This window comes from Lissotriton vulgaris, chromosome 2_2, assembly GCF_964263255.1.
Source record: "Lissotriton vulgaris chromosome 2_2, aLisVul1.2, whole genome shotgun sequence".
Classification (NCBI taxonomy): domain Eukaryota; kingdom Metazoa; phylum Chordata; class Amphibia; order Caudata; family Salamandridae; genus Lissotriton; species Lissotriton vulgaris.
In genome coordinates this window covers 297,985,763-298,011,663 of record NC_141688.1, presented here as the reverse complement: position 1 = coordinate 298,011,663, position 25,901 = coordinate 297,985,763, and the positions used below count along the sequence as shown (strand labels likewise).

At 43.9% G+C, this 25,901-nt stretch overlaps 1 protein-coding gene across 1 annotated transcript in view; it reads right to left on the bottom strand.

Annotated features, from left to right (window-relative positions):
• The window catches only part of LOC147729338 (embryonic protein UVS.2-like), a 120,331-nt gene that overhangs the window by 76,789 nt on the left and 17,641 nt on the right, over positions 1-25,901 (bottom strand). The window contains 6 exon segments of the mRNA XM_086959829.1: positions 9,609-9,726; positions 9,830-9,970; positions 13,487-13,552; positions 15,779-15,803; positions 22,609-22,689; positions 22,691-22,744. Coding sequence (XP_086815955.1) covers positions 9,609-9,726; positions 9,830-9,970; positions 13,487-13,552; positions 15,779-15,803; positions 22,609-22,689; positions 22,691-22,744 — 485 coding nt within the window.

Sequence of the window (25,901 nt, the reverse complement as noted above, 5' to 3'; positions counted from 1 at the left end):
ATTCCAGAGGTCGATGGCGTGTTTGTGGACCGAGCGGGTGTTGAGCAGAATGCATTTTAGGTGGTTGGTGTCAGATCTCTGTTTGGTGTTAGAGGATGTGGAGTTGGTCTTGGTGCCGTCATACTTGCAGGAGTTGCACGTGAAGGGCCCATGGGTGTGTCCGGGGGCGGCTTGAGAGCAGTCGGAGAGTCGGCCGGGGTTAAGGGCTAGGAGGGTGGAGGCAGCGTATGTAATGCGGGTGGGGTGGGTGGGACGGGGAACAGGGGGTCTGGCGCTGGGCGCGGGCTTGGCGCGGACGGGCGTAGACGGGCTTACCTTTGGCGCACCTTCGGTGCAAATGGGGCGCGACCGCTGCGTGTAACCGCTGCGCGCAAAAGCAGCTGTCATATGTGGATGGTGGAAGGGGAGGGGCGAGGGAGGGTCAGCTGGGAAGGCGGGAGCGGGGTGGAGACTCGGGCATGGTGACACAAACAACAATATTAACACCAAAATGGCCGGCAGCGCGAAACGGAGCAGGCAGCCACAGTAATGGTAATGATCAAAGTGCAGGATAAGTTAAATGAAAAGGCAGTCAGGGCAACACAGGGACGGCACAGTGGTACAAGCAGCAATTAAGCAGGCGAGGTGGTTAGCGCTATCAGGCAACAGTAATTTAACAACAAAACGATCCTGCTATGTTACTAAAATAATTAAATAATAGCGATGTTTATAATTGTAGCGGTCCTGTAATGCGAGTTCTAAAACAGATAGCAATGTGCACAAGCAGCTGAGGAGAGCAACGATACCAGGCTGTGAGGGGAGGCAGGTCGGGGAGCAGCGAGGAGGAGCGACCGCGTCTGTGGAACACAGGACGGTCACAGCGCGATCTTTGCAGCGTGGGGCAAATGGTCTTAGTGGGAGGGAGGGTCAGCTGGGAAGGCGGGAGCGGGGTGGAGACTGGGGCGTGGCGACACAAACAACAATATTAACACCAAACACCAAACAATATTAACACCAAATAAGTGCCAAGTAAAGGCCGCCTTTGCCAATGGTAACCACCTTCCAATGCAAGAGTGCCAACCTAAATGCCTGGTCTATCGTGCTTGTGCAAGCCCTAAAGCCCGCCTGGAACTGTGAAATGATGTTGTTTTCATCCGCCCATGAAAGGATCCTCTCCAGGAGAACCCTGCCAACCAACTTCTGCGTCTATAAGACTTATTGGACGATAGTTGGCCGGGTCCCCCCTGGAGCCCTTCTTATAAATGGGAATTACTTCGGCCCCCTTCCAAGAATTCGGGACCGGTGAACCTTCCAACAAGGCATTAATGATGAATGCATTTCTATCAGTATAATTTCCAAATGGGAAGATATGATTGGTTTAAGTTTGGTGTCTCTGGAATCCTAATTTAAACTGCTAATTTGAGGTGAAATCAAATTTTAAATTACAAGCTTGAAAATGCCTCTTTTAGAAAGTGTTTTTTTTTGCCTTAGACATATGGTGCCTGCATCCTGTCTCTGATCACATGTCTGGGACGGATGAGAGCTAGGCTTTGTGTATTCCTCCTAGACAGCCACACACAATGGGAGCTTAGATGTGACCTGATTGGCCATCCTGACAGAATGGAAGGGAGAAGCTGGACACAGCCTCACATAAACCTGAATAGGCTGGGTCTTGTCTACACACCAAGAGCTCCATACACCCCTTTCCCATGGTGAGTATGGAGCCAGAGCAGAAAGGAAGGGAATCTGTTCACTTCAAATGCATCTCTTTTAAGTCCCCTCAGTTCAAAGGCATCACTGGGTATAAGAAATGGACCTCAGGCACCACAAGTTCAGTGCATTTCTGAACCTGTGCATACTCTTCCAGTATGCTCCACTGCTATTCTGCTGGCTCCTGCCCTACATAACAGGGTTCCAATAACCTTGCATCTGCACCTGGACTCTGCCATTTGAGTCGACCCTGCCAAGTGGACCCTCGAAAGTGGTGCAACCCTATTCTTGGACCTTTAGGAATTTTGACCTATTGTGATTACCAGCAGAACCAATACTTCTTCTCTGCTGAGCGGTGCATCCTATTGCCCAACTGACACATCTCTTCAGCTTAACAATGCATCCTTTTGCAGAAAAAAGCACTCCTGCCGTTGCATTGATTGGGCCTGGTGCAAAAGGTCGGCACTGTGTTTTGCATCTGTGGAACTGATGCATCACTGATGGCGTGATGCATCTCTGACCCAGGTCCTTGCTTCCTTCATTGACGGCAGCATATTGACAACGCTTGCCTCTGCATCGCAGCCTGGGAGCTCATTGCTACTGACACACCACGCCAAATGTTCGCCACACCCTCGAAGCACAGACATCAAATCTCAAATCCCCGTCAATGGGATTCTCGACAACGATGCACAGGACCTTGCTGCGCATCTCAGAACCAATGCATCAATTTGACTGTGCAAAACTCCGCAACCAGGATTTAAGGTACTTTGTTCAGCTGGCCTAACCTGGGGCCTGTAGCTGGCCTGTGCTCCATTGGGGTTAGCTTGAACTTGTGACTTTGTCCTGGTCTGGAATGGCCAGATATCTCTTTTGGCGCGTAGTACTTTTTTGCGCAATTTTTCTCTAAAAATTTCAAATTCAATATCTCGGGTTCCTTGATTGGATTTTAGTTATTTTGGTCTAGTTTTATTTATTCAAATAGTATCTACTTTTCTAAACCTGGTGTGGATCTTTTAGTGTGGTGTTTTCACTTTTTTACTGTTTAAAGTGTTGCAAAAATGCTTTTTGCATCACCTTCAAGTTAAACCAGACTGCTCTGTGCCAAGCTACTAGAAGGTGAGTACTGGCTAATTTGGGGATTAATGGTGCATTCCTCTGCCTATGACAGAGGTAACTGCTTGACTAGGGCACTCATCCCAGTCAACCAGAAACTAAATTTCTAGCACTTAGTTATTTAATTGCAGTGCAATATAACCTGTGGGCCTGGGATACCATCGGTAAATGACAGTGCACACCATTGAAGTGGCGCAGTAAGCACCAATCACTCATACTGCTCAGTAACCACTGACTGCCCAAGAAACCTTATGAAAATCTTAGCAGTTTATTGAAAACAACTGGAGAAAACTATCAGACTTCAGTGGCTACCACAGAACTTCCAAGGATCACTTTTGTCAGCTAGGTAATTGCAGCTTCAGTGAGTGAATAAATAAAAAGCAGATTAAATTTGAGGGTCATATGATTCACTGACAGACATACACTATATTCTGAAACAATAAGAGGATCACATAGACAGACCCATGGAGAACCCAGTGGTGGGAGCCACATCACAACACTATGGAATGTACAAAGCAAACAGACTCCAAAAATCAGAACCTCTAAGTTATTTATGGAAATACGGATCTCCCACACAGAGACCACAGGCCCTTATGGTTCATTTTTACTGAGAAGCCATAAACATTTGGTATTATTTCTTACAAAGATGTGCAAGCCGATGGAAAGTGCATCACCGAGTTCACAACACCTGGAAAGTATTTTACTGAGAGTCCACTGACCATGGAACTGAGAGTCCACTGCCCTTGAAATGTCTTTCACTTAAATTCTACTGTTCATGGGGGAGCATCTCCCACAGAAAGTTTCAAGTCATTGAGGGTCATATCTCAGTAGAGGATCTATCACTAAGACTCCAGAGAGCATGGGCAGCCCTTTTGATGATTGCTCCCATCCCATGGAGGACCATCTCCTACTGAGAACCTACAGCCCATTGAAGGTCTATCATTTAAAATACAAAAACATTATAGGGTATTTCACTGTGTGTCCACAACACAAAGAGGGTCATCAACAGTCCTGAAACCATGGGGGTCTTTCACTGTGACTCCACAACACAAAGGGGGTCATGATGCCCAATAATGAGCCCATGCGAGGTCTTCCAAATAGAGAACACAACTCCTGGGGATACCTCAGTAACATCTCACAGAACATGGATGGTCATTCTACTGAGGCACCACACACCATGGAGAGCCTCTAGGTGGTAATCAACATCCCATGGATGATCAGTAACTTATCGGTCTCTGCCCATGTAAATTCATTGCTCATTTAGGGTGTTGCACCATGTTATCAAGTGTTTTATATTGACCTAAAAAGCTATAAGGTATAGCCATATTATTCTTTACTAAACATCTATATAATCTGTAGAAATACATTTCAATATATAGTCCCATTTGGGTGCATTGTGAATGAATTGATTTGCTGGGTTTTGTACAAGATCTATCTGCAGCGTTTGACACGGTGTCCCATGCTATCTTATTACATCGCCTGACCCAGGCAGGCATAAGGGGAACCATATTAAAATGGTTCAAAAACTTCCTGTTGCACAGAAGACAGATAACCATGCTTGGACAATTCCGCTCGGAAAAGAAGCAGGTTGGTTCAGGGGTGCCACATGGCTCAAGTCTGAGCCCTACCTTGTTTAATCTTTATATGGCTCCCCTGATCAATCTTATTGCATCCTTTAACATCAGCACTATAGCTTACGCGGACGATACTCAATTAGTCCTTGTTCTGGATGAAGACTCAGAAAAAGCCGAACGAGTTCTGAAAGAGTGTCTGACTGCGACTTTTAATTGGATGCAGAACAATCACCTCAAATGCAACTCTGCTAAAACAGAGATTCTGCCATTTGGGAAAAACAACCTCTTTTCCCCGCACACCTGTTGGCCATCTGATACGGAAGCGCCACCAAATACCATCATCGCAGCACGGAATTTGGGAATAAATTCGATGAGACACTCTCCTTTAAACAACAAACTAGAGAAGTCGCTGCCCTATGTTTTAATATCATAAAAGGCCTCAGGAAATTTTTTGATTTCCTGCCTTTATCAGCCCGCCGTACTGTGGCAATTGCATTGATTACATCAAGGATAGATTACTGTAACAGTCTGTTTGCAGCGGTGGCAAAATCTACCCTGCATAAACTACAGATGGTACAGAACTCGGCGGCGAGGCTGGTTTTAAGATGGCCCAGAAAATCATCGGCATCGGCCGCATTGGACATGCTGCATTGGCTTCCCATTCAGAAGCGCATTCTGTTCAAAGTCCTCGTGATCACTTTTAGGGCTTTCCAAAAGCGTGGCCCACGATATCTGTATAACAAGTTCAACAGATACTATCCTACAAGAGAACTTAGGTTGGCTACTGCCAATTTGATGACTGTCCCCAAATTCAGACAGGCCACAAGGAGGAAAATCCCTGGCAGTCATAGGTGCCAAGGCATGGAACAAACTGCCCTCCCACCTTCGCACAATTACTTCTGAACAGACATTTAAAAAATCCCTTAAAACATGGAACTACGGGCTAGCCGACTACGCTTGCAAAACACTTGTTTAACTTTTTCATGTATAAAACATCAACAAACAGTAAAAGCACACCATCTTATCAGTAATGGAGTCAAAGCGCCAGGATGCTCCTTGGAGCGATAGTGCGCTATACTAATATCCTCTCATATCATATCATGTCATTGTAATCTGTGGATCAGAACGCAGGAAGACCCATTTAGACTGAGTTACAAACATCCAGTCAACTTAATGTCAAGGACTGTACCAATTTCTTCTGGGAGTCAAAAGGCAGAAGGTGGGAAAACCTCTGGAGTACTTTTCAAATAAAATACCTGGTGGATAGATTTGAAAAATAAAAGATACATTGGAATTAAAAATCACTCCCAGATTGTGGGCTGATTCTGCTGGAATGTATGGGGTATCAAAGAAGCTACACCAACAATGAGAGGACCACATATCCGGTTTACCAATCTGAAGGTCTCAGTATTATTCGTATCACTCATAACTGAACTGCAGCCCTAAGTCACAGAGGAGGAAAGGGATTCCCTGAGGCTAGATGTCCGAACGGAAGTATAGCTTAAGTGAAAACACAATGGGGTGTGAACTTGGAACAACAACCACTTTTCATCTCTAAGGGAGACATTTTCCAATGCCAAAATGCAAAAAATTGTGGAACATGAACTAACATGAAAATAATGCTCAAAAGTAACTAATTTTAAGCTAATGACAACAATTACCTTCAACTAAATAAACGCTTTGAAAAGTGCACCTTGTTTGGTTTTAATATCAGAACAAACTTTGAACGCCTTATAGCGAACCCATAAGCTGTGCCCAGAGGGTTGTCCTCTACACAGAGGATGCTTCAAATCTACATTCACATCACTACCTTTACCCCCTTCGAAGCAGCTTAACTGTGCTGTGTAAAAATAGAAGGGCCATTTTATGAGAGCCTTGCATCACGTTTGCACCGCACAAAGTGGTACATGCGTGATGTAAGCATCTAAAAGACATGCAAAGCCAGATTGCGTGCCTTTGAAAGACTTCATAAATCTGACGGTAAGCAATGCAGTGCAAATCGGTGTGTTGCCGAACCCTGTGCAAGGGAGGCATTCCATGGACGTTGCGGTGGGTGTCTCCATGCAAACCTCAGGGTTTTTGACACATTCCCAGATTTACCAAACCGGGGAATGTGCCAGAAAGATACGCTTCCCCAGATGAGGCATAACGAGGAGAAAATATCTTTGTTTCTGAGGCGTTATTTCTCTATCTATGTGTACTGTATTCTGCAGCACACATAGAAATAGAAATACGCCCCTATGTTTTTTTCTGTGCAGGAAGGTGCCCCTTCCTGCACAAAAACAATCCTGCCTACAGCGCCGGAACCCCTGTACCATGGCATGGGGAAAGGGCATGAATGTGCTGCATTGCTTAAACACCGCATATTCCTGATTTTTCCAAGTGGGACAGGGCAGTGCAGCAAAGGGACTTGCTATGGTGACCTGAACCACTATTTTCATAAATAGGTGCCAAAGTGTTCTACCGTGGGTCCTATGGGATCACTGAAATAATATCGAGGGACAAAATATCGACTTGCAAAAATAACGTGGACAAAATATCGACAGTCAAAATATCGAGTTTGTATCTACAAACAGGTAATTACAAAAATATTGAGTACAAAATATCGTTTACAATAATATAGTTGTAAAAAATATCGACTTTATTAAAAACAGTGTTAAATTAAATTAATATTAAAATGTAATTACTAAAATATACTTAAAAATACTTACATTAACTTATAATGATAAAAAATAAATGAAAATAATAAAAAAAAAATGTACAATCTTAATTGTTAAAACATATATATATAGTAACATACTATAATTAAATAAGATACTATTATATTACCGTACGATACCAGAAGTGTAAAAAATACTATTCCCACTCCAAAGAGTGCAAGCGTAGGGAAAGCGCTGGATAGCGTAGGGGTTAAAATTACTATTCCCACTCCAGTGGGTGCAACAGTAGGGAAAACTGACCCTGAACCCTAAAAATACCCCTTTACCCAAAAACTGAAAACTGACCCTGAACCCTAAAAATACCCCTTTACCCAAAAACTGAAAACTGACCCTGAACCCTAAAAATACCCCTTTACCCAAAAACTGAAAATTGACCCTGAACCCTAAAAATACTCCTTTACCCAAAAACTGAAAACTGACCCTGAACCCTAAAAATACCCCATTACCCAAAAACTGAAAACTGACCCTGAACCCTAAAAATACTCCTTTACCCAAAAACTGAAAACTGACCCTGAACCTTAAAAATACCCCTTTACCCAAAAACTGAAAACTGACCCTGAACCCTAAAAATACCCCTTTACCCCAAAACTGAAAACTGCCCCTGAACTCTAAAAATACCCCTTTACCCTAAAAATGAAAACTGACCCTGAACCCTAAAAATACTCCTTTACCCAAAATTAATTAATATTATTTAATTACCAATTAATTATTAATTAACAATAACAATAAAGTAAATATATTAGTCAAGTCAAGTCAAGTCAAAGGATTTGTATAGCGCACTACATACCCAGAGGGTTTCAAGGCGCTTAGGAAGGGGAGGAGGATTACTTGTCAAATATCCACGTTTTAAGTTGCTTTCTGAACGCTTGGTGGTTCTGGGTAAGGCGAAGGTAAGCGGGGAGTGAGTTCCATGTTTTAGCAGCCAGGTATGAAAAGGATCTGCCTCCCATGGTGGTCTTGTTGATGCGAGGTACAGTGGCGAGGGCTTGGCTGGAAGAACGTAGTTGGCGGGAGGGGGTGTAGAAGGGCAGTCGTGAGTTGAGGCATTCTGGTCCGATGTCGTAGAGTGATTTGTGTGCGTGGGTAAGCAGACGGAAAGTGATCCTCTTATTGACGGGTAGCCAGTGGAGGTCTTTAAGGTGGCCAGAGATGTGTTCGTTGCGTGGGAGGTCTAATATGAGCCTGGCTGAGGCGTTTTGGATTCGTTGGAGTTTCTTCTGGAGTTTTGCGGTAGTACCTGCGTAGAGGGTGTTTCCGTAGTCCAGTCGGCTCGTGACCAGAGCGTGGGTGACTATTTTCCTTGTATCGGAGGGGATCCAGCGAAATGTTTTTCTGAGCATGCGAAGAATGTTGAAGCAGGAAGAGGATACGGCGCTGACTTGTTTGTTCATTGAGAGTGAAGAGTCCAGGATGACGCCTAGGTTCCGTGCGTGGTCTGTTGGGATGGGTGCTTTACCGAGGGCTTCCGGCCACCAGGAGTCGTCCCATGCACATTAGCTGTAATTAATTTAATTTAATAATTAATATTATTTTTTCCCAAATAATTAATTAACAATAACTAAAAATTATATATATAAATAAATTACTCTAATTAATGTAATTAACTAATTAATATTATTTAATTACCAATTAGTTACTAATTAAAAATATGTACAAAATTATAATAATTAATTAACTAATTAATATTAATTAATTACCAATTAATTATTAATTCAAAATATTTACAAACATATATTAATTAATTAATTATTATTAAATTACTCCCCACCCTTATCCCCTATTAACCCAACATCCAGCTCCTAAACATTACCTACAATTTATATTACTATTGATACATTTTTTTTATTTTTTTAACCTTTTTTCTACATATTATTGACATTTTTTACTTTGACTATTTATATATATTTTGTCGATATTTTTGTACTCGATATTTTTTTTCATTATTTTAATCGATATTTTGACCAACGATATTTTTTTTCTCGATATTTTATTAATATCGATATTTTTAACTCGATATTTTGTCCATTCGATATTTTGGAGTCGATATTTTATCTGTGCACCGGTCCTATGAGATCTGGAGATCGTGCACGTTTATTTGCCTTGCCCTTTTGCTATCACAGAAGATTACACAGAGTCTGTGTGATTGATCCATTCTGGTGTGTTGCTGACTGTAGGATCAGTCCTTAGAGTGTCCTGTGCTCTTACCCATCCACAGGTGGGAACTGGAAGTAATGAGGCTATGTGATGAGTCTGGCATGATTCTGAATTTAGGATCAGTCCTTAGGGTGCCCTGTGCTCATACACCTACTCTCCCCCACCACAAGCAGTATCTGGAGGTAATGAGTCTATGTGATAGATATGCTGTGATGCTGAATGTAGGAGCAGTCCCTAGAGTGCTCAGTGCTCTTACTCATCCACAAGCAGGGTCAAGAGGTAATGAGTCTATCTGATGGTGCCCTACCTGTGTGAAGCTGAATGTAGGATCTGTACTTAGGGTGTCCTGTGCTCTTACCCATCCACGGGCATGATCTGGAGGTAATCGGGTTCCGCCGTGCGGGTCACAAAGCGGATGCAGGTCAATTTTGCAAAGTCACTCATTGCATCTTTAATTGCAGCCATATCTTGGGCACCTGGGGGACAACAGAGGAAAGGGGGAGGATGACATAAGGGGAAGCAAATGGGGAAGGTATCTATGAAAGACAATATTGAGACTTGGTGTAAAAGTGAACTCACTGTAAGTGGAACTGAGGGTGTAGGGCACAGGGACGGTCCCATCGCTGGATTTAGGCCAGAAGCAGCTGTTGTCTGGACATACGAGGGCACTGCGGCCTGGGCGGATGACAATGTCCCCTTCGTGTAACAGTTGTGAGCTGCCTACAACAGTAAAACACAGCAACAGTATTCAGTGTCTATTATAAAACTAGAAGGAACAAGAGCACACAGAAGAGAAGGAAGCTGATTTTAGACCAGAAGCGCAATATCAAGAAAAAAATTTAAAAATACACAAATTCATCCTGGTGGAGGAAGATGTGGCCATTTCAGATACAATATCAAACAATGGCCTACGCACCTACTTAAGAAAACGAATGACCCTAATCACTGAACAAGCACTGGCGTTACCAATAGGTTTCACATTTTGAAAGTTGTAGCTATTAGTTTTGTAAATGACATTTTATATTTATATATTGTTATTGACAATGCCAATAACGATATATAAATATAAAATGTCATTTACAAAACCAATAGCTCCAAACCTCGAAACCTATTGGCAACACCAGTGCTTGTTTTTGTTGATCACATAGGGTCTCAACAGCTGCACTGTCAAGCCAAAGCAGGAAATGTAACTAGACAAATGTAATAGCAACAAATGTGAAATGGGGTTGGCGGCCAATCGGTTATTATTTTTAATTTAAAATTGTAGAATGAAAATATATCATTAAACACATTTTGAAAAGGGGTTACGTCACGTGTTAAAACATTCTGAGCATTTTACGATTCCTCCAATTGGACTAAATATTCGTATTCGCTCCCTCTTTATAAAGAAAGTTATGGTAAAGAATGTGGCTGCACGGCCAGAACGGCAGAACTGGAGAACAAGATTCGGGTATCAGGGTCGGCTTAACGTGCGATTCTGGGCAAATCGCTTCATATTCCCGTGCCAAAAACAAGATGACCAAGTGCAATGTACTTAGAGCTCGTGTAGCGCGCCAATACCTTCAAAAGGTCGACTTTGCGCTCTATAAAATTGAAAAATAAGTTAGCGGTCTAGCACTCAGGAGTCTGTGGGCGTCATTTTCTTCGAGAGTTTGTTTTAGTATTTTTGTTGTTGTGTCGATCTTCCCGCCTACTTCCGGAAACTTAAACCAATAGCACGCCCACCTAGCTGAACTCACCGATCACTCACGCAACTGCTACTTCAGAAGGGGCGGGATATTATGTTTGGCTTTTGTATCTAGACTTGCTGAGTGGTGCCTGATTGTCACGCGGCTCGAGCGTATTCATGACGTCTTCTTTGGGGTTGGGAACTTCTGCGTTGGCGCGGGATAATTGCTTGAGCGTAGGCAGGCAGATTAGGGAGATGCGCGTGCTTGTGTGGTCATGTGACCCGCTTTTGTGGTCACGTGACTCACATGCACTGTGAAGAAACCGCAGTGGTTTGACGAGTCGATTGAGCCCTTGAATTCTGGCTTACTATAATAACATCGAGCATATGAAGACAGAATTTCCCTATTAACTTATATGATTGCCAACTGTCTTCTAAGTGTTTTATATCTTCTATCAGCAGTCACCAGCAATGACATCACACATGTTGTCAGAGGCAGCCATTTCACCCTGTCACCACCCTAGAATACGTGTAATTCTTCATCCACAAATTTGTATTGATTAAGGGCCACATGTATGAAGACACCGTTTTGAAATTTCCTAATTCGAATCCTTACGATTCGCAATTAGGAAATTCCAAAATGGAATGCATGAAAGTGTGTTGAACACTTTCTCCGATTCCTAGGGGACAGCCAATGACCTACCTCATGAATAATATTGAGGTAGGTCGCAATGTGCGACCCCCCTAGGAATTGCATAAATCACAGCGATGGTGGACTGCTGGGGTCAGCAGACCACCATGTCCGTAATTGCTTTTAAATAAAGCAATCTTTTTTCCCTTTCATTTTTTAAGAGCAGGCAAAGGTCTGTGGGACCACTGTCTGCTCCTAAAAAATACTTTAAACATTTACAAAGGGGAAGGGGTCCCTGAGAACCCCTTCCCATGTGCGAATGGGTTATCACTTACTTGAAGTAGGTGGTAAAATGTGAATGTTTTGTGACTGCATTTCGGTCCCAAAACATTTATACATACCAATGCGATTCGGTATTAGGAAGGGATGGCCTAAGCATGACCCTTACTAATAGCGAATCGTAATCCCATTTTGTGATTCGGTAACATGTTACTGAATCGCAAAATAGGCTCTGCAACATCTGAAAAGCATTTTTTGTGTCACAAATGGGCGATTCTCATAATCAACACATTTGCGAACTCAAAAAGGCTTGACACATCTGGCCCTAAGTCTTTAAATCAAAATTAGGACTGTACATGTCATTATCTGTGTCACACACAAGTAGGAACCAATGTATAGAACTCTTTGAATATTCACTAAAAGAACTAAACCAGCGAGCTGATTCGATTTACAAAATTCGTACCACACAAATGTTAGTTTAATTTTCATTAATTATTGTATTAACACTATCCCTCAAAATATATACCAGTGTGGGCCAATCATACGCTTTGATTAATAATAGTAGTACTGTGGTGTTGACATGATACGTATCTGTATGTTGTTACCAAATGTTTCTATGCTGTGGATTTGAAATGTGTTTGGGAGGACTTTATTTCCCAGAATGCATTTCTTTTTAAGTGTGTCATTCCACTCCTCTATATGTTTTTAAGTGGATGGCATCTGTTCCCAGATATACTATGTTTGTAAAATATAAGCCAAGGATTGTGTATTAAGACCAGTTCGAGATGGCTGCTTCTATCTACTCTACAGCTGCAGTGGCAGGCCTGAGACATGTTTAAAAGCCTAATTTAGTTTTCTGCTGCAGAGTAGTAGAGATTAATGTATAGGGGTCTGGTGGCTCAGTGGACTAAAGCATCCTCTCCAGGGACCTGTGTTCCACCTTAGGGTCACAGGTTCAAATCCTGGCAGGCCCACTCAGCCTTTCATCTGAGGTTGATAAAATGAGTACCATTGAGTTGGATAACAATGAATGTTTTTCAGCACCAAGATACCTATGGGTGAACGTGCACTTAACAAATACATGTGTTGTGTTATGTTACGCCCTGGATACACATAGCACCAGGGATTTATAAGTAAATTACGTGTAGGCCAATGCTATTATGTTTTAGGGAGAAAGCAGAAACACTTTACCACTGGTCAGCGGGGAAAAAGTTCACACAGTCCTAAAATCCAATGGGTTAAGAACAGGATGACAGAGGAAGGCAAGAATCTGGAGTGACCCTGCAGAAAGGACCATGTCCAGGATCTTGGTAGTCTTTGGTGATGATTGTGAAGACACCTGGGCGCTGGCTCAGAGGCATAGCTAGAGCTTGTGGTACACAAGGCTATCCCTCGGATTTCCGCCCCTTTGGGGGGGGGGTGCTGAGGAAAGAGGATGGGGAGCACTCAAAAATAGTGCTGCCTGGGGTGGCCCGCCCCCCCACACTCCTCCCTAGCTAAGCCACTGCCAGAGGGCTACCAGCTGACTATCTTGTGACAAAGTATAGCGCCACCAGGCCTGAAGTTTTCTATTACCTTGGTTCTCTTTGGTGATGACCTGGAGGGAATTTAGCTCAGGGTCAAGTCTAGTGCCCAGAAGCCCACGGTTTTCTCTTACCTTTGTTCTCGTTAGTGATGATCTCGAAGACGTCTGGTATCAGGGGCTCCTCTAAATCCGCGGTGTCTGAAAGAGAAGGCACATTCCCTCTTTACATCAGCTGCCAGTGCACAGGAACAGGCGGATTCAGAAATCAATTATAAAAGATGAAATATTCACTGGATCCAAATGTGCATCTGTGTTTTATTTACACAAAAGGTGTATTTCTGCCAAATCAAACATATTCATGCATTTTGTGTGGGAAGGGGTAAAGTGTGCAGAGCCCTGTAAGGTGCCAGGATATATGTGGCAAACAAGGAACAATGTGCAGGCCCATCTGTCTTATGGGACAGAAGCTCTTAAAATGCGTAAATTTCTAAATTCTTTCTCGGATACTGGTTGTAAATACAAAATTGAGCCTTTTGATCAATAAATCGCTCTATTTCTGTCAACCAGCCAATGGATTTTGGGGCCAGGTGTATCAAGCCTTTTTGAGTTAGCAAACGGGCCTTTGCAAACGCAAAAATACTTTTCAGATGTAGAAAAGCCTATGTTGTGAATCGCAAAATGGGATTACGATTTGCTGTTAGGACGGGGGGTTTTTAGGGCTTCCCTCCCTAATACCTCATCGCATCGGTATGTATGAATGTTTTGCAACCGAAATGCGGTCGCAAAGCATTTGCATTAAACCACCTACTTCAAGTACCCATTCACAGAAGAGAAAGGGTCCTCAAGGGACTGCTTCCCCTTTGTGAATGTTTGTAAAAGCATTTCTTAAGAGCAGGCAGTAGTGCCACGGACCCCTGCCTACTCATAAAAATGAAAGAACATTTTTTCAATTTTGTTTTTGTAAAGCATCCCGTTTTCCTTCAACCCCTTGGGCGCGGCCGTGATTCTGCGCAAGTGCGGCACATTCCGATTACGGGTGTGGTCATGACATCCGGGAGCCGTCATCAGCACACGAGCACCGTGTGCCATGACGGCTCCCGGCCGTCATCAGCATAGAAGGGGTTAAGGCAAACAGGTTATTTAACAAAAATAAAAAATAAATGCTTTATTTAAAAGCAATCAATTATTTATTTAAAAGCAATCACAGACATGGTGGTCTGCTGACCCCAGCAAGCACTATGATTTTTGCAATTCCTGGGGGGTCACACATTGCCACCTACCTCATTAATGTTTGTGAGGTAGGTCATTTGCTATCCACTAGGAATCGCAGAAAGTGTTCAACACACTTGCATGCATGCCGTTTTGCATTTTCCTAATTGCGAATCACAAGGATTCTCCATTAGGAAAATCGCAAAACAGTGTCCTTATACAGCTGGCCCTAGGTCCTCTGTTGGTGTTTCTCCCATTCTCACTTTCCTATCTTGGCAAACTTCTTTTTGCGCATGCAGTCTGTGGTGTGAATGCTCCCCCTTTCAACCTCACACCTTGTGACTCATTGGAGCATAGGCCCACATGCATCAAGCATTTTTGGAGTCGCAAACAGTGCGATTCCTTACAATCGGCCGTTTGCGATTCCAAAAATGCTTTTTGAGATGCATCAAGCAATTTTAGAAATCGCAACATTTTTGCGATTTCTAAAATTGCGATTGCTTTTAAGAAATCGCAAATTAGCGATTTCTTAAAAGCAATGCATGATTAGTTTTAAAATTGCGAATTCGCAATTAGGGTGTCAAACTTACCGAGTGGTTGAACCACTCGGTAAATTTGCAAAAAGTGTTAAAAATGCTGCAAAAGCATTTTTTAAACATTCATGTTACGGACACACATGTCCTTAGGACATGTGTGTGTGCAACATGATGCGAAAACAACATTTCATGGGTGCAGGGGGGGTTCATTTGAACCCCCCTCACCACCCTTGAAATGCAATCAGGATTTGCGATTTTCAAAGTGCGAATTCGCAATTCCCATTGATCCCTATGGGCCTTTTGGCCCATAGGAATGAATGGGAATTGCGAGTTCGCAATTTGAAAATCACATTTTTTTATGCGATTCGGTAAAAATAGCGATTTTTACCGAATTGCATAAAAAATGAAAAAATAATCATGCATAGGCTTTTGCGATTTCTAAATTGCGAATCGCTATTTTTCGCAATTTAGAAATCGCAAAAGCCGATATTGATGCATGTGGGCCATTATGTTCATGCACATGACAATCATAATCGGCATCCCTTTTTAAATCCACAAAAAGTGATTTAAACGCATTAAGTAGATAGTACACAATGCAGCCGCGCCCCGGGTCCAGCGCTTCTTTAAGTAGAGGAGCTATGCTCATGTTCAAAGATAGACCAATTAAAAAAGTACTTACGATTTTTCTCTTGTTCATAGGCATTCTGCAAAAGAGAAAAATTGCATTTTAATCACTTTTTTTTAGGTGTGAGGATTGTTGAACATTAGGTAAACCTAAAGCCATGTTTTGAAAGATGACACAAGATGTTGGTTGGGCTGTATGTCAAAAATATCGAAACAACAAACCTCGACCTGCAACGGTGTGGGCTGCAGGACATCCCCCTGCACAGTATCATCAAGGTAAGAGTATATTGGGGAGTGAGATTTACTGTTCCGATGCCCCCTTGTTGACTTTCCTTGTCGATACTGTGCCGCTGATATCTTGCTGTCAGTATTGCTGCGGATCGATATTCAAGCGCCCATACTGTGGAAAACACTGTGGCTCCTGGCATGGTTTGGGCCCTTGTTTCACGCACTCAGGGATGCACAGGTGTCAAGGGAAAGTCTGTGGTTCCTGCACCTATTCGGATACTGACAACTGCTGTAGAAACGTTTCGGAGCAAGTGTGACAAGAACAAATGGCCTTCAGCAGCACAGAGGCTCCGAAGATGAACAGAGTTCTTTATAATGTAACAAAAGCCTCTATGGAGCGGTCTTGAGGGACCTCAAGTAGAACCATCTGATGGCCGCACTAATCCTGATGTGGTTGCATACTTCTCTTCATTCCCAAATCGGAATTCCAACGTGTGTGCTAATTGTATACCGTAGGTTTTTGGTAAGCACGTTTTTTCCTGTAAAAAGAGGCAAAAATTGTGTAGGCACATTTCACAAAATCCATGTTTGTGTTTCCCAACAAATTTATATCTGATTTGTGTGATTTAGGCATCACCTCCCATTCTGAGACTACAAACGCAGACAATTGAACACGTGCAGTAGCCATACATCTTGTAAACACCAGACCACACAGACCACTGCTCACAAACAGCTCAGTTTGATCCAGGAATTACAAGGCCCAATCAGAGATGTGTACACCCTGGTGAAATATAGGCACAGAATGAGGACCTTGGCCCATGGGAGGTTCACTACAACCACCCCTCCCAAAGTCTTACTCCTTATAGGATTTGAAAAATAAGCCCCGGTGGAAATGATACTTTCAGAGTCACTTAAAACTTGATTGACACTTACACCTGTTCAGGTGAGGGGACCTATATCGCAGCTCGATCCTTGTGGTGGCCCCGGCCTCCTGGACCGATGCCTCACAAATGCTCCTGGGAGACCCTTCTGCTCCTGTCATGTGTCTCTAAGATTAGGCTCAGTGTCTGGACACATTGTGCAGATTACACCGGTGCAGCGGCACCGGGGGTGCAGGAGGTGTGCAGGCCTCGCGTATGTAATACTGTTACTGGTTCACCCTCCTGTGCAGATGCGCTCTCTGTGACGCGCACCTAAGAGGCATGGCATATATGGAGGGTTTTGCAATACTGCCACTTCTATACTCTCCTGTACAGGTGAACGTGCAGTGTAGCCCACCTGAGATGCATTACATGTACACAGGGCTATGTATTAGTGTCACTCATATACTCTCCAGTACAGGTGCACTAACAGAGCAGCACACCTGAGAGTCATTACATGTACACAGGGCTATGTACTAGTGTCACTCATATACTCCTCTGTACAGGTGAGCTCTCTGTGTAGCCCACCTGAGATGCATTACATGTACACAGGGCTATGTATTAGTGTCACTCATATACTCTGCAGTACAGGTGCACTAACAGAGCAGCACACCTGAGAGTCATTACATGTACACAGGGCTATATATTAGTGTCACTCATATACTCCTCTGTACAGGTGAGCTCTCTGTGAAGCACACCTGAGATGCATTACATGTACACAGTGCTATGTATTAGTGTCACTCATATACTCTGCAGTACAGGTGCACTAACAGAGCAGCACACCTGAGAGTCATTACATGTACACAGGGCTATGTATTAGTGTCACTCATATACTCCTCTGTACAGATGAGCTCTCTGTGTAGCCCACCTGAGATGCATTACATGTACACAGTTCTATGTATTAGTGTCACTCATATACTCTGCAGTACAGGTGCACTAACAGAGCAGCACACCTGAGAGGCCTTACATGCACACAGGGCTATGTGATACTTTCACTCATATACTCTGCTGTAAAGGTGCGCTCTCTGTGAAACACACCTGAGAGGCATCACACATACACAGGGCTGTGCAAAACGGTCACTCATACACTCTCCAGTACAGGTGCACTAACAGAACAGCACACCTGAGAGGCCTTACATGCACACAGGGCTATGTGATACTCTCACTCATATACTCTGCTGTACAGGTATGCTATCTGTGAATGTATGAAAGTAGGAACTGCTTTCATGATTACCCCCACTTTTTGCTGGTGTCATTATGTTTTCTGACTAGCCTGACTGAGATCCTGCTAATCAAGACCCCAGTCTCTGTGCTCTCTCCCTAAATTGGACCATGGTGAGTACTTAGGTACACCCCAGATTGGCTACTGGCGTACCTTTGTTAGTCCCTAGTATGTGGTACCCAAGGCATAGGTACACCAGTGATCCCTCATGGCTGAAGCATTTATTATTATGTACCTATTGGAGACCACTCAAATTGTGACCACAGGCCTGCCATTGCAGTCTGTGCAAGCTAGTTCTAGCATCGCTTTCAACAGATATACGTTTTGTTATATCTGAGGTCACTGTACTTAAAAACCTATAAGTAACCCCTAAGGCAAGCCTTTCAATCCTGAAGCAGGGTGCTTGGTTATGAGTGAGAGGGTGCTTCTGCATGAGCAGGACACCCCTACAATTCAGGGAGTCCATTCTCCAGGCGTTGTAAGTGCATCACCATTATGATACATAGAGTGGCCATGCGCCATTACGAGATCGCTAACTCTAAACTGGCTGTAACAAACCCTAGCATGTTTGGTATCAAACATGTTGGAATCATACCCCAACACCGTAAAAGGAATTCAGAAGTGCCCCTGAGACCAGACGTCTTTGAGATCATCACCAACTTCTGGACACTAAACTTGACCCTGAGCTCAGATGCCCATAAACGGTGTTGGAGGTATCATTCCATGCACTGTGGGGCTTCTCCAGGGAGTCCTCTGTGCTCCCGGTACTAGTCTTCCAGACCCGGACAGCAAGCTATGGCTGCCGCCGACCAGAGACACGATTCTGTTCTCCTGCTGCTGAGCCAAGCTCAAGCAAGGGAAGGGAAGGGAATACAATAGCTTTCCTGTCACAGGGAGGCAAGAACACCTACCAGACAGGACATAGCGTATTGGGCTGAGGTAGGGGGGCTTGCCAGTGCCACTAGACTGCTTTGAAGGGCACATTTGGTGCCCTCCTTGCATACGTCAGTTGGAACTTGTTCAAGGATCCTTTGGCTCCTGCAGTGGTGCAATACTGGACAAAGGACATGGGAGTATCCTCCCCACTATCCGGCCCCTCCTCTGGAAGGGACCCTGAATTGTCCCAACCCTTTCCATAGGGTACTTAAGGGCTTAGCTGTGGGTGGCTCTTCAGATTCATCGTGGGACAAGATTCAGATCCAAAACCACTTCATCTTCAACGGTCTGGGCACTTTCGACTTCATTGGACTTCGCTGTGGGAACTGAGACTGCAACTGGGAAGAATCAAACTGGCAAACCTCCTGCTGCTCCTGGTCTTGTTGTCATGCCAGTCTTCTATGTCATCTGTGCCTGTGCTCCATACAGATTCTTCACCAGGCCTGTGGTTCTTCAAGGCACCCAAAGGAATCTCACTCAGAGTAAAGGAGTCACTCCCCTGCATCTGCAGGCATTGCAACAAAGGTGACCGGTTTGCTGTTCCTGACCTCCCACGGACTCCTAAAGGTTCAGCAACACAGGTGGTGTTTCTGCAACTCCCTCGAGGCCTACATTGTCTTCACATCATTTTGGAAGCCAGTATCCCTTGTCGGAACCGCTGGAGCAGTACCACTGTGCACTGCGTTGACCTTCTGTACCCAAGGTTGTTGACTATCTCCTCCAGAGATCTTTGGGCTCCAAGAATCTCCAGCCCCAATCTATTGCTACCACCACCGCGTCTTCTGCACCGTGGGCCTGCATCATTAGCAAGCTGCTTGAGGTCCTCTTGTGATTCCTGTGCCAAACACCGACCCCCTGACTCTCAACATCCGAAATGGGACAGCCTGTGAATGGATCCTAGTTTTCCACAGTGTTGCCTGGTCTGAACAGCTCATGCCAAGGACACCGTCAACTCTCCTGCATCTTCCGACATCGGTGAGCATTTGTCTTCAATGCCTCCTGTTAACTCTCGAGTGGCATAGACTCTGTCCCCTCTGCTTGCAGGTACCTCTCTTTCTGAATCTACCTTTTGGTTCCTTCAGACTATTTCACCTTCTTTGCCAGCTGCATCTTCACTGAAGTCCTCCATTGTGGTCTACAGAGGTTTCTGATGTCACATCATACCTATGCACCCGGCTTCCAAGGTGTATGTATCCTGGTTCCTGGGGTATCTACAGGTGGGCTGACTCTCCAACCTTCCATCTTCTACTGGGTTTCTTCAGGGTCCTCTGGGAAGGGTCCTTCTTCTTAAAAACTGCAACAGCGACTTACCTATTGACCTGTATTAAGCATGCAGCCGTGTTCCCACTCTCCCCATGGCCTCCATGAGGTTCCTGGTTTCTTACCTTGGGTGGTTCCTTGGGTCCCTAGCTCTTCTACATCTTCTGGGTCCAGTCTCAACTTAGGTTGTGGGTCGCATTCCACTTTATTAGTATATGGTTTGGTCTCCCCCTGGAGACCACTGTGTATTTGTGCTACTAACTTGTGCTATTATTGAAGTATTGTGTGTATTGTGATTATACATCTCTGGGAAGAGATGTTGCAAGCTGTTAGTGAGTGTTTATGATAAATACATACATTTATAACTACACTGTGTAATTATGTTTCACTTAACCTACACTATATGATTAATACTGGTAAAACAAGGTGCTTTACACTCCTTCTGGACTAAGCCTGAGGGTTGCTCTCCACAACTACCACTTAGAGAGCTTTCTATGGTTGTCTAAGACCACTAAAATTACCATTAAGGGTTGTCTGGGATATTGCAAGGTGCTTCACTTAAATAAGTGTACACCCAGACTCCTCAGTGAAGCACACCTGAGAGGCATTATATGCATACAGGGCTGTTTAATACTATTTCTGATATACTCTCTTGCACAGGTGCGCTCTCTGTGAAGAAGACTTTAGAGGCATTATATGTGCACAGGGCTGTATAACATGGCCAGTCATATACTCTCCTGTGCAGGTGTCCTCAGAGTGGAGCACACCTGAGAGGCACTACATGTGATGCTGTCACTTATATACTCTACAGTATAGCTATGTGATGCTGTCACTTATACACTGTACTGTACAGGTGCGCTCTCTGTAAAACACACCCGCTAGGCATCACATAAGCACAGGACTGTGTAATAATGCCACTGATATACTCTGCTGCACAGGTGCAGTTACAGTGAAGCACGCCTGAGCTATGTTACATGCAGTGGCGCCAGCCTAGGAAGGGAGGTGGCGGGGGGGAATGGATAAAAAAATAAAAAAATTAACTTACCTTCACTTCGCCGCCGCAAGCCTCTTCTCGGCCTCTTCATATGCTGTAGCACCACAGGAAGCTGACTCCTCACAGCCAATCACGACACTGCATGACCAGAATCATGATTGGTCTGAGTGGCCTGTTTGGCCTCTCAGGCACTGTCTGGGAACCTCGGCATGTTCTCATCAGGCTGTGCAACATAGCCATTTGGAGAACATAGTAAGTGCACATCAGTGTTTGGCCGACCCAAGAGGACCCGCAAAACATTCATGCGCACTTAGGAAGCGCAAACCACTCCTCACAGTGCTCAGCCCAGCCCTGCCCTGGCTCCAGTCCTGCAGAGAAAATGAAATGATAATAAAGTTGTGTTATTATCATTTTATTTTTATATTTGCCCTGCTCAAATAGCAGTGGGGCGACGGCCTGTTACATGCGCACCAGGCTATGATATACTGCCATTCATATACGCTCCTGTACAGGTGCAATCTGGACCTATATATTATGGTTACTGTGGTTCTAGGCTCTTCAATGCATCCACAGTCAGCTGAGGTACATCAGAGAGGCTGTATGTGTACATAGATCTATCTAACACCATTACTGCAGCTCTCACCTGCACAAATGTACTTACAGTGATGCACACCTGAGAGTCTACAGCTGCACAGAACAATATATAACACTGTTACTGCAGCTCTCACCCACACCTGCACACAGATATATCTATGATTGTTAAAGGGGTCTCACCTGCACAGGTGTACTTACAGCGATGAACATTTGAGAATCTACAACTGCACAGAACCATATCTAACACTGTTACTGCAGCTCTCACCTGCACAGGTGTACTAAGAGTGATGCACACCTGAGAGTCTACAGCTGCACAGAACCAAATATAACACTGTTACTAGGACTCTCACCTGCACAGGTGCGCTTACAGTGATGCCCACCTGAGAGACTACAACTGCACAGAACCATATATTTAACACAGTTACTGCAGCTCTCACCTGCACAGGTGTACTTACAGTGATGTATACCTGACAAGTCTACAACAACATAGCACCATATATAACAATGTTACTGCGGCTCTCACCTGCACAGGTGCGCTTACATTGATGCCCAGCTGAGAGTCTACACATATACACAAACATATATAACACTGATACTGTGACTCTCCCCTGCACAGGTGTACACACCTGAGAGTATACAACTGCACAGAACCATATATTTAAGACAGGTACTGCAGCTCTCACTTGTGTCTGGACTCAGCTCTACATACCATTGCTAAAGGGGGGTCTCACCTGTAAAGGTAAGCACCAGCAGGTGCTCAGCAGGCACACTGCGACCAGCGCACATCTTCCTCTGTCCATCCTTGGATTCTGGGGCAGTGCTAAGGTCACCAGAGGTCAATGTTTCTTCCTTCTGGGAGATGCTTTGCTGACCTCAGAACAAGTCCTTTAAATACCCCATAAGAGGCTGCGCATCCTCCAATCAGCCCTCAGTCCGAAGGATGACACCTTTTCCCGCGCGTCACAAGGTGTGTCTGTCCTGGAGAGGATGCTCTGGGATCGCCTCTGAGGTGCCACAGCCAAGGTGTTAATAAGCAGCTTTTAAGTGTGGCAAAGTTGGTTTGTGACAGACCGTGCGTCCAGTATTTTTTCAGTAAGAGGGTGAATTTGTGATTGGACACAGGCGCACCTCAAGGGTTTGGCTCAAAAGTCCTCGTCGCCCCAAAAGACCCGGATTGGAGAAAATCACAGGAGACACAAAAAGTGCATCTGACGAGCTGGGCTTGCGTCTGAAGAGTAGATTTGATTTTTCAAGCTTTGTAGATGGATCGGAGTTAAACAATTGTAAAATGAAGGCAGGGTGGAAAGATGAAAGGAAGAGTGTTGGAAAGAAAGGCAGAGATGGTGGACAAAAGGCAGAATTTTAGGATGAAATACAGAGTAGTAGGGTAGGAGGCAAAGTAGTGGGATGAGAATTGGGATGAAAGGAGGAGTTGGAGGATGATAGGAAGGGTGGGAGGATGAAAGGAAGAGTGTAGTAACGAAAGGCATAGTGGGATGAAAGGAGGAGTGTGAGGATGAAAGGCAAAGTGGGAGGTGAAAGGCATGGTGGGAGGATAAAAGGCAGAGTGGTTGGTTGAAACGAAAGGTGGAAATAGGAAAGGCTGTGTTAATTGGATACAAACATGAGTAGGAGGAAGGGTCGATGAAAAACATAGTAGAGGCTGAACGAAAGGAAGGGAGGAATGAGGAAAAGAAGGGAGGACGGCAAAATGGACATAAAAAAGGTACAACGCTGTGGAAAGATGGAAGAAAGGGTAGAAGAAAGAGTGAAACGATAGAAGGAAGGGTGGCATCACCAGGGACATACAACCTTCGCCCTCACGAAGGCAATATGGGGCCCCTTCCTGAGTGACATACCTCAATCTCAGCTCAACATCTCAATAATAAAGAAATTCCCACTCTGTGTATGAGAGCCCGCCCCCGCCTGCCAGCTGTCCGCCAATAAGAACCTCCAGTCATGTGTTTTCCTTCATAGAGCATGGTTGGTATCTTTCGTTTTTTAGGGGTAGATGTAACTGATGTCATTATAACTAGCGTAACTACTAGTAATCACTGTAATATTACTGGGAATAATGAATTATTACATGAAGAGTGTAATCCAGCATTACTCAATCTGACAGCAATTTTCCATCAATAGAGTAATGTGTAATTATTGACATTACTACAATTACTGCAGGCTCATTGAAACATTGCCCAGGCCTATATTGTGCTCCAAGGTCTGAATAAATGAAACTGTGCTCCAATGTGTGAGAATCACACTGAAAGCATGGGGCGGCCCAACTAGAAGTGAGACCTACAAGCAGTGATTGAGAGTGTAAGTCAAGAACTGTTCCACTGCGTAAGACTGCAGTGCAGTCAAAGACACTGCAGAGAATGGGAATAAGAGAAAGCCTACAAAAAGGCTCTCTTACCAAGAATACAAATCATATAAAGGCTTGTAAGCTGACAATTTGTATGGCTAAAAGCAATTATTTACAAAATCAGATGATAGCAATGTCCCAAAAACACATAGGGCCACAGTACCAAATAGGTACTCGCAAATTACGCATGCAATTTCAAGGGTGTAAGGGTGCCAAAAGGACACCCTGATGCACCCTTGAAAGTGCAATTAAAAACAATTGTTGCACACACAGGTCATGTTTGTGTGCAACATAGGACTTTGAAAAATGCACTTGTGTGCATTTTTCAAAGTTTTCGCAAATTACAATCAATTTTAAGTTGATGGTAATTTGCATTTTCTTAAAAGCGAAATCACATTTCTTTTGCATGGCATTTAGGGATTGCAATTTGTGATTACCTAAATGCAATCGCAATGTAAGTAATCGCAGATTTAGTGATTACTTAAATAGCAATTTTTGCATTTGGGATGATGCGTCCCAAATGCAAAAATTGTGAAGGGGCAGTTTCAGTGACTTTGCCCCTTTGTGACTGCAAAAACAATGAGGTATGTGCCCCTTATTAATTCAAATTTATGCAGCAATTGAAATGACTCAAATGACAGGAGAGCTACCAGTGGAGACAGATGCCATCTGTTAAAGAGATATTTACCAAAAGAATATTGGAACAACATGAGTGCAAACGTTTATGGTTAGGGTGCAACTGCCCGAGTTATATGCAGGCACAAGTCCCAAAAGATGTTGGACGCTGGCCTTAAAGCAGAGCAGAGATGCATTGGCAGAGCTACGTTTAGGGCAAATTGTCACTTAATGGATGTGTGTTTCGCACATTTTTCTCACTCATTTGGTCCACTCCTGGTGAAAGCCTGAACTTTTTGATGTGTATCCTACACTTTAGCGTGGTCTTGTGCACCACATGCATGTTTCACATCTTAGAGGACAATCTCTTTCTTGGCCATTCTCAATGGTCAAACCCCTTGCTCTGGACTCTTAATAATCCATTTTCCAATGAGGCTTTGTCTCACATGCACAACCTCCCCTGTCTCAGTTCCAGCTGATCATTAGACCACTTTTGGAGTGAGAATAGCCAACAACAGTAATTAAAATTGTTTTTTTCACACGATCAATACACAAAGGAAGGGTTTCTCTAAGAAAGTGCGCCTAACGTACAAATTACTTACCTTCGGTAGCATAATATCTGGTAGAGACACAGTCTAGCCACAGATTCCTTAACCTTTGAATTCTCCCCAAGCGCTAGTCTAGATCTGGATTTTTTTCAGCAGTATCTGTGTGCGCCGTGGAACAGCATCGTACAGCTCCGTGATGACGTTGTCTCCGGATATTACATTAATGGAGCTATATATGACCCCTCCAGCGAGCAGCCGTCAGTTTCTTCCATTAAACTTTCTGCACCAGAACGCTGAGCCACTCTAGAAACAGGCTGTGGAAACAGTGCGCCCAAGAAAACCAATCACAAACAAAATGATCACATAAGGGGCAATAATTAAAACAGAGTTCAAATGCGTGAGCATACTTAGAAAGTTATTCTATGAAAATAATTCAATTCAAGTGTATTAAAAAAATATATATTTTAAGGAAAAAGTCAAAAAAGTTGGAGAAAATCAA